Here is a 10,000-nt window from a genome sequence, read left to right as displayed (position 1 = left end):
GGATACAAAAGACGTGACAGAGGAGGAGGACAGAAGGTGAGAGCAGAAATCATGAGGGGGAGTGGGGAAGACAACAAAGAAGAAACCAGAGCGTTGAAAAAGTGTGAGCAACAGGGGACAGGAAAGGAGAAAAAAAGTGAGAAGAGGAGGATGTGGAGGTCCCAAGGCCAGCCACAGGGTCACCTGTCAAGATGATGAATGGAAACTAATCCACCTTTGTCTTCAACTCGTACTCCTCTTCAGCCCCACCGAGTTCTATCTATCTATCTATCTATCTATCTATCTATCTATCTATCTATCTATCTATCTATCTATCTATCTATCTATCTATCTATCTATCTATCTATCTATCTATCTATCTATCTATCTATCTATCTATCTATCTATCTATCTATCTATCCATCCATCCATCCATCCATCCATCCATCCATCCATCCATCCATCCATCCATCCATCCATCCATCCATCCATCTATCTATCTATCTATCTATCCATCCATCCACACATCAAATTGCATTAACCTGCTGGAAATGGTAAAGGACCAGACTGTGACTTTGGAGTCGAGTCCTGAAACCTTTTCCATTACAGATCAACGTTTACTGACTCATATCGCCCTCTAAGTCGCAGCGCCTCATTCTATTAGCAGCCAACAGGAGCTCATTTCAAATCAGAGGTCAAAAGTGAATCAAGGGTGTGTGTGTGTGTGCTGACAAAGACAATCTGCACACACAAGTTACAAATTATATGAGGCTGCAGTGAAACAAGGTTGAGTCAAAGACACTTACAAGCTCAATATGGAAGGATGCATTAAAGTGAAGGCAGTTTAAAAAGCTATACAAGAAATCTATAAGGAGAGGAGCCATTGAATGATGAGCGACCAGGAGATGTGCATGTCATCATTCAATGAACACACGCACGCACGCACGTCTCTGTTGTTGACGTTGATTCCTTAAGTTAAAAACAAAAAAAACACACACCTAACCCTAACCATGCCACCAACATCCAGAAAGATGACTCTACCTCCACCCAAGGACTGACAATACATCATCTTTTATACTCCATTGTTTCTGGCAACAGCGACTTGTATTATAATGCATCCAATGCTAATTCTGTGTGTGTGTGTGTGTGTGTGTGTGTGTGTGTGTGTGTGTGTGTGTGTGTGTGTGTGTGTGTGTGTGTGTGTGTGTGTGTGTGTGTGTGTGTGTGTGTGTGTGTGTGTGTGTGTGTGTGTGTGTGTGTGTATGAATCTATTACTTATGCTGGGGAGGTATAGTGGTATTGGTGTAGCGTTGCAGGGGAGAATTGCTCCTTTACTCACAGAGCAATCAAGCAGCTGTCCTCTGTAGAAACAAACAGGGTACAGCGATCAATACGGATATCAAACACGTCCCTCTGTGGGGTGTGCGCGCGCGCGCGTGTGTATAGGAAGAAGGAAATTGAGAGGAAGAATGAGGAGGAAATGTGCTGCAATAACAAACAAAGCCGACACAAATCTTCCAATGCGCTGCACTTTGGATTATTACATTATTCAAATAATCTATAAATATTAATTTTCTTCATTTTGGCAGTCAAATATGCTTTGCAGCTCCAGATAGATTTCTATTAGGAGGAAAGTTGTCCCTTTTGGTTGTAAAGGTTGCTGACCGGTGTCACAAAAGTTGTCATCACAAGGGTCAAATGCGACATGCAAGAAAAACCATGAATTGACTTTGTGCAACAGGAAGTCCAACGTGGCGAAGCAGTTTACACCAACAAGACGAATCAATGCAACTCAAACAGTGGCACACATGGGACGTTTCTTTGCAGTCAAGTAAGAATAAAGCGGCCTTACATCTCCACGATGGCTTCTGGGAGGTTCCCTGGTATTTCGGTGAGAGCTTTGCGACGGCAGTCCACGATGTTGTTGTTGCAGCTGCAGCTCGGCGGACACACAGCCACCTGAGGAACACATGTCCTCGACTCAGTCTGAGCCGGACCTGCAGACAGAAACAGACAGGGACTCGAGACTGTGGAAAATAAAGTAGTGCTGGGCGACGCCCCCTTCTTTGAACGCTACGTTAATGTCATGTTTTGCAGCTCTTTCTGTAGTTTCTGAAGCATTTTAACCAAAACATCCATCCAGGGATTTACACTTTTGACAAAGAAAACAGGAATTTAATATTTGATAAAAACAGATGGAGAGGACACAGATTACACAGTAATACTTCAAAAAAAAGTGATAAAAAGGTTTTTTAAAGGTCATTAAAGTGTGAAGGTTTGGTTAAAAAAAATGATACTACACCATGCCCCTGAATAAAAACTCCAGGTGTGTGTATACTTTAATAAAGCCTCATTTATTGAATATGAATAAGCCGTCTACACGTATATTTGGAATCCAGAACTCAACCTGTTTCTAGACGGTGTGAGTTTAGAACAAAGTACCTTCAATGCATGAGCGGCGTTTTTCCCAGAGATTTTAAAATGAATTTATTCAACATGTTCTGTCCAATATTGAATCAGCTTCAGTCACTATGCAAGAGATTAATTTGAACCCACTGCTGTGGTGGAAATGATTTTTAAAAAAAAAAGAAAAGAGGGTTATGTGGACGGCTAAATTCACCTTTAGTCCAAAACTGAAAACTTGTGTTGTACTTTTATTGTGAAACGGTGCTCGGAGCCACTGAAATGGCAACCGTGGGCTCCTAATATGGGACTTTTCAAAAAACAAGCTTCGACCCTTTCGCTGTGGAAACGCGTGGAAACGCTGCTACGGTGGAGCTCACGTGGGCCACCGAGGCTCCATGAAACCTTTGCTTCAGTGTCTCTCTGCCATCTGACGTCGGCCTGCTTGTGGCGGCCGCTCGTTCAGAATCTTTTAATAAATGTCTGGCTTTCCTAGTGACTGTCATGCTGTGGTCGGTGTCTCGCAGGACGGAGATGAGCTGAGGTCAGGAACAAGTAATGCAAACAGAAGGAAAGAGGATCTGGAGACTGACGGAGAGAGAGAGGGACAGAAAAGCCTCTCGTTCTCCTGCAGGAGGGGGAAAAAAAAAGGAAGGGAGGAAACTGCAGTGAGACGAGTTCTGCTGCAGAAAGCATGTCGGCAGAAAACACCAGGCTTCGGGCTAATAAAGAGAGAGCAGCCTGACAGTCTATTAGCAGAGAGAGCTGAATCAGATGACTATAAACATCGCCTATGCTATCTGCAGCTGATAACACCGCTGCTCTTATACTTGCTTTTTAGCTGATTACACGCTTTACACGGTGTAATTCTTCCAGGCTTATAAACCCAAAGCCGAGGTGTCTGGCGGCGATAACAATGCTGCCGGTAATAATGGTTTTCAGCTCTAACACCATTATATGCATTGTACTGTACTCTGTTGTAAAAGAGTCACCTGTCGACGGGGCCACAGTGACTCTAGAAGACTCCAATCTTGAAATGATGGATCATGTGTATCACTGCTGTGGAACACTGAGAGGTCTTCTCTGTGAAATTAACTCTTTACTCTATGCGACTCACCATTGCAGGCGAAATCCTTCTTCTGCACGTCGGGCACGTTGAGGCCTCTCATGTGGGCGGGGGCCATGCACTGGGTGAAGGGAGCCAAGCCCCGCCGGGCTCTGAGCCAATCGGAGAGCCAGGACAGGTGACAGTCACAGTGGAGGTTGTTTGAGTGCAGGCGGCTGGCAAAGAGACGAGGGAAGACGTGAGGGTTTGATTTCTTTCTGTGTGTGAACAACATTACGCAGCGCAAATGTAAAAACAAAAACAAAGTACCCGGAGCCCATCAGCTCGGCGAGAGCTAATGCGATGCAGTCTGGATTTAAATAGAGAAACTGAGCGAACGGCCCTGGCCTGAATCATGAGGCCATTGCTGAGGTGAAGCCGACGCGCACAACCAGGCAACGGCACTAAAACACACTAAGTAATATTCCCAGCTCTCATTTCCCCAAGGTGGGTGACAATATGACTCCCTTCACAGGGCGGACGCACACGGCTAAATCAGAGTCGACTCCAAAAGAAAGGCCCTGAGATGGAGAGGAGAGAGAGAGAGAGAGAGAGAGAGAGAGAGAGAGAGAGAGAGAGAGAGATAGGGAGATAGATAGATATATAGAGAGAGAGAGATTCAGAGGGAGAGAGAGAGATATGGATATATATATATATATATATATATATATATATATATATATATATATATATATATATAGAGAGAGAGAGAGAGAGAGATTCAGAGGGGAGAGAGAGAGAGACAGGCTGGAGGGATGAGGACATTTAAATCAATTGAATGAAATACGAGGCTGAAAGGTGGTAAAGAACTAATTAAACAAGGTGTCCAGATACAACAGCGACAAGAAAACGGACGCATCCGATGAGAACTTCGGATGCAAATATATTAAATTGGAAAAATAACTGCAGAACATTGTGTGGCTTCTCTCCACAGAGGAAATCTGGTACGATGCAAATACTCAGAATACTCTCCCTGTGGAAGGTAGCGTACAGTGACAGGGTTAATAAACACAAACACATCGGGCTTTTATTCCATCCTGTCACTGCTGCCAGGATTTAGCAAGCATACAACTCAGAACCATCCGCAGGAGACCAGACATATGAAGAATTTCAGCATTAACAAAAACAAATAGAGGCGATCGCTCATTTATGAATGCTCATAAAATTATAGTCACGTCAAATGAGTAGAAATGAGCCAAACCCATTACAGCTACACAAGTTTCATCATTGAATTTTCAGGTAGAAATACACATTTTGACCAGTATGAAGCTACACAAAACAACCCTTCAGCTGAATTTGTCATTGGATATTGAAAAGTTGAACAAAATCAATTGTGTGTTCCAGTTTAAATGATATCAACCTGAAACGTCGTTGTGGCCACGTTTTCATGGATTCATTTGTTTCTCCACTTTAATGTCGTAAACGTGCGTAACGTTTTATTACTGGTGTCACTGCATTGAAGACGGTTCACCTTAGCGGTTATTGCTGAAGAAGATTTGCTAAAGACAGTTTTCATTAAGACTATTTATGCTGACATAAGCAGACAATTTACATCCAACAGATGCTCGCAGCCGTAACGCTGCGAAAACGATGAGCTGGCCCTCGTGAAAGTCTGTCGGTAAACGAGCTCCGTCAGGTGATCACTTTGATTCTCTCATCAGGTGACAGGAGGCGCTGAAGTTCAACGGCCACTTTGTGCTTCTTCCGTCAGGATTTTAAAAAAAATTTGTCTTTCCCCTGTAATGTGCAGCTTAAATTTCACTTGTAGCATTAATTAAAAGACTCAATATAGAACGCATCAGGTGCTGTTTCACAGAGCTGAGAGGCTACGAGCTGCACTGGCTGTGTTTGACACCTCGAGAGAGAAAGAGAGTGAAAGAGAGGAGGAGGAGGAGGAGGAGGAGGAGGAGTGGGGGGGGGGGGGGGGCAGGGTGGATGAACAGCAGAATGTCTTGTCAGCGTATTATATGCCAGCCGGGATATCTAGCCTTTCAACGGGCCTCCTTTTGTAATAAAGCAGAGGACAAATCCTGTTATGGAACAGAGATGGTCTCATTGATGCTAGCAGCGGGGGCAGTGGGGTTTTAATACCGCTCTCCCATTATAAATCAGTTTATAGTCAAACCCCCGCCTGGAGATAGCCACGTCCCGGCCCACCCCCGGCTCAGCCTTAATTACTGACAAGTAGGATTAAAACACAGGGGAGCATGGAAGAGGCAGGAGGTGGAGGCTGCGCTGCGTGCCGGTGTGGATGCGAGGACTGTATTTGTGTGGAACTCCAAGCCGGTGCGATTGTGTCTGTTGGGCTGTGATCGTGTAGCGGCGGGTTTTCGCCGCAGAGCAGCGACTGGTCACATCTTTTGTACAGTGAATTACTGACACGGAGGCAGCGGGAGTCATAATCTTTTCATTGGTTCAAGTTTCTGATGAGGGGCATCGAGGTGGTGGGATTATTACAGCTAATAGAAAATAGATGGATTTGAAGACTCATTCAACCAAAGACATAAAGAGAAAAAAAAAAAAAAAAAAGACTAATGGGGCTGCAGAAGTAAACCAGTTGATACATGAAAAGGCCTCTATGCACACACACACACACACACACACACACACACACACACACACACACACACACACACACACACACACACACACACACACACACACACACACACACACACACACACACACACACACACACACACACACACACACACGCAGCAGAGAACAACGAGCTCTAAACATTAACAACTGCAGAACACCGACATTCTACTGGACAGACCACCAAGTTGGATTGTTGGTACGGTGACTGTCAAAGTAAAACGACCAAGTCTAGGAGAACATGGACTTGGGGGGGGGGGGGGGGGGGGGGGGGCAACATTGTTTGATTGGCTCTACTGAGCATGTGCAGAAGAACTATTTACTATGACCGTGGTGTGCATGCACAGTAGCTGCATTTCTAAGAAGGTGCTTTTTTTCCAGGTTCACGGGGAGTCAGAGCGTTTTGTAAAAGTTCCACCATGGGAGCCCATTACCAAAAGTTGCGTGTTCACCTGAAAACATTGTTGTGTGAATGAGTAAGTTAGATTGAGAAATGTATCCCTCTTATTACACTATTACGCATTAAATCCTGATACAGTCATCTATTGTGTTTTTACCCTCATTCTTGTCTGGTTTCAATGTCTTCTTTTTTTTTTAATCTTTATTTATTCATAATTAGTTCAAAGTATGTTACCAATTTAAGGCAGGAACTAGCAACAGAAGAGGAAGGCCACATTGTAGCAGAAACAACTGGAATGAAATGGAATGGATTAAAACAAGGCCTCATGGAAGAGTCGTGGGGGGTCTTGTTGCCCTCGTGATGATAATGAAAGTAATGTGAACTTGGAGGAGGAGAGAAACTAAAGGTGGAGGAAGGAAAGCTGTCAGGGAGACAGTCACTCAGTGTTGACAGAAAACAGAGCATATGAGGGCCTCTGATTAAAAGATATTGGATATTGTAAGCCTGCACTCAATCTGCCGGCAACTGTGCCGCCGCGCTGCTGTTTGAAATCCAATTTTTACTGGCTGATTTCAAGCCGTATTGCCACTCGAGCCGCACCGAGACGCCAGGAAAATAGAAACCCTGCTCTGTGATGGTCTGCTGATGGACGCCGTCGGTCAAAAGTTGAACAATGAAAACTGTTGCTACGGATACAACCGTACTTGTGCGGCTGCAGCGCTCCGGTCCCTTCCTGTGTTTTGCCACTGATGTAATTCACATTTCTGAATGTTAAGTAGGGCTGTGTGACCACACGAGAGCCTCTTAAAACTGATGATGATTTGGGAGGAAATCCCATCCCATGCCCGCTGGTTTGGCGACTTTCTAACCCAAGTGTGGCCAAGAAGAACCCAACCAACAGTCTGCCTCTGAGGCAGTCCCACCAGATCGTGGGAGAAAGTCTCTGGAGACGCCCGGGCCGTTTCCCCGCCAACTGCGGGATCTCCTTTACACACAACGAGAGGCAGGACACAAACATGCACACACTCAAATCAAAGGTCTCTCAAATCACTCAGAGGAGAGGAGTTGGCCTCGGGGGGGGGGGGGGGTACTGGAGCAAAGCAGTGTGTGTGTGTGTCATTGTCTTCTACACTAGTGGGGACCTAAACCTGATTGCACATTGATGTCAGGGATTCCTGTTACTATGGAAACAACAATTGAAGGAAATAATAATTGGGTGAAGACATGATCCATGATAATGTTACAGTTGGGATTAGGTTAAAGTTATAGTGAGGTTTAGGGTAGGTGAATAGTGGTTAGGGTCAGTAATGCATTAGTGAAGTGGGTATACACTAAATCTTTGTCCTCTTTTAAAGTAGTGCAGAAACACCTTTTTTCTTTCCTTTCTTTCTTTCTTTCAGTTCTTCTTTAAGAAACAGTGGCATGCACTCTATTTAGGGAAAATCTGCTTGTATTATTTTGATCATTGTCACATAATCATTTTAGTTGAATGTAATTTAGTTGATATATTTAACAAGCAATCAACAGAAATGGTTACGAGGAGGGATCAAGACCCGATGGGCTTGCAAAAAACGTTCCACTCCTTAAAGGTATCAAGAACAATGCATGTTTATAAGGCTAGAAAATAAATGTTTGAACAAAAATAAGGAGACAAACATATTAAAATAGTTAATGAATTTTGGGGAAATTTAGCAGTTAGCAATACTGGCCTGGTAATGACCCAGCCTACAAACAGAAAAATAGGCAATCTGCTCGTAGATTCTGCAGAGTGGTTTTGGAAGTCGGTGTACGCAATGCTGACTGAAAGACAAGTGGATATATGCTGTATACCCACAAATACCCTGTACTACACCTGGTTTGGTTAAAGTAAGTATGCAAAACAAAATCTATTCAAGTCAATGTATTGTCTCCAATACAAGACATCCATAGAGTTGATTGAGTGTACAATCAAAAGCAGGAGGGGGCCGTGAATAAATCTTTGGTGACATGTTTTAGGGCCACGGTAGAGATCGGGTTAGGCAAGCAGCAGGTATGGTACAGAGTACAGAAACAGTCTGCAAGAAATAATTGTATTCAATGTGTGATCTCCAAAAGGCATAGAAATCCATGTTTCCATATTAATTTCTCCTCTATCTCTGGCTCTCCTGTATACTGTGTGCATGCGTGAAGGGGTGTGTGTGTGTGTGTGTGTGTGTGCGCACTGTGACATCAGTAGAAGTTTCCTCAACTGAATCAAAGCAGCAGATTGAACCATGGAGTCCTAAAAAACCCTTTATTGTGGTATTAATGATGTTGCCATTACCCAAGTGTGTGTGTGTGTGTGTGTGTGTGTGTGTGTGTGTGTGTGTGTGTGTGTGTGTGTGTGTGTGTGTGTGTGTGTGTGCGTGCGTGCGTGTGTGTGTGTTGCATGAACATATTTGTCAGTGTATCCATACAGTGTGTGCGTGTACGACGTAATAGCCACATGATTATTCACAGTCATGAAACAATGGAAGAGTTGGTCTCTTATTATGGCATGATTAGATGATCACATGCAGGCTCTGCTGCCAGGCTGCGGGAGTGTGTATGCAGTGTGTGTATGCAGTGTGTGTGTGTATGCAGTGTGTGTGTATGCAGGGTGTGTGTTGTATGCGGCGTGTGTGAGCAGCGGGTTTCATACATAGTAGGAGCTAATACCAGTGTGGTGCATTATGTTCATATGCCCCATTTGAGTCTGTGTGTGTGTGTGTGTGTGTGTGTGTGTGTGTGTGCATCTATAAGTGTGTCACAGTGTGTTACACTCACAGCGTCCGCAGCTTGGGCATGTGGTTGAAGCTTGACAGCGGATGAGGGTGATGTTGTTGTTGTTGAGGGTGCTGCGCAGAGAAACAGAGAGGAGAGAAGGGAAACATTGATTGTTAGAAAAACACAATCTTGGTCCCAATAGTTCAAAACTGTCCAACTGGATTCTATTCGCGACGAGGTTCAAGTCCCCGGGTTCCTCCCGGTTGGAATTTTCACAGAGTTTTACAGTCTCATTTGAATAAATAGGCTGAGACAGGTGAGACCTTTGTGTGCGACGTTGGTTCCAAAGCTTGTGAATCAGGAACCCACACAGGGATCACAACATAAATCTTGAGGGATCCCGAGGAGGTAAACCAAGACGCCTCATAAAATAAAAATAAATAAATAAAAAAAATCCACTGCCACAAATTCAGCTAACTGCATAGCCTGTGACTTTTATGTGATTCTACTATTTGTAGCCCATCACGTAACTGAACTTGCTGGAATAAAGCAGTCTCCGGAGTCGTTCATAGCTTATGACATGCCGTATTAAACTCGCCGTCCGGATGAGACACTGCTTTGTTTTACAGCCAAAAGACGGTTGGTCGCAAAAACCTCTTTAAGTGACACAAACGGACGGAAACGTGTAATTTCTAAACACCAATAAAGGCGGCTCAATACGATGGCATTGGAGGTTTTATTATGGGCCCGTTTTAGGCTGGACTCTCCTGGCTCAAACAACCTTTGTTTGT

At 44.2% G+C, this 10,000-nt stretch overlaps 1 protein-coding gene across 1 annotated transcript in view; it reads right to left on the bottom strand.

Moving 5' to 3' along the window:
* slit3 (slit homolog 3) overlaps nt 1-10,000 on the bottom strand; it is a gene marked incomplete at its 5' end in the record, with an annotated part of 301,781 nt that overhangs the window by 75,507 nt on the left and 216,274 nt on the right. The window contains 4 exon segments of the mRNA XM_080502187.1: nt 1,832-1,976; nt 3,500-3,663; nt 9,270-9,312; nt 9,315-9,340. Coding sequence (XP_080358313.1) covers nt 1,832-1,976; nt 3,500-3,663; nt 9,270-9,312; nt 9,315-9,340 — 378 coding nt within the window.

Source organism: Blennius ocellaris (assembly GCF_963422515.1).
Source record: "Blennius ocellaris genome assembly, chromosome: 9".
Classification (NCBI taxonomy): Eukaryota; Metazoa; Chordata; class Actinopteri; order Blenniiformes; family Blenniidae; genus Blennius; species Blennius ocellaris.
This window is presented reverse-complemented; position numbering and strand designations above follow the sequence as displayed.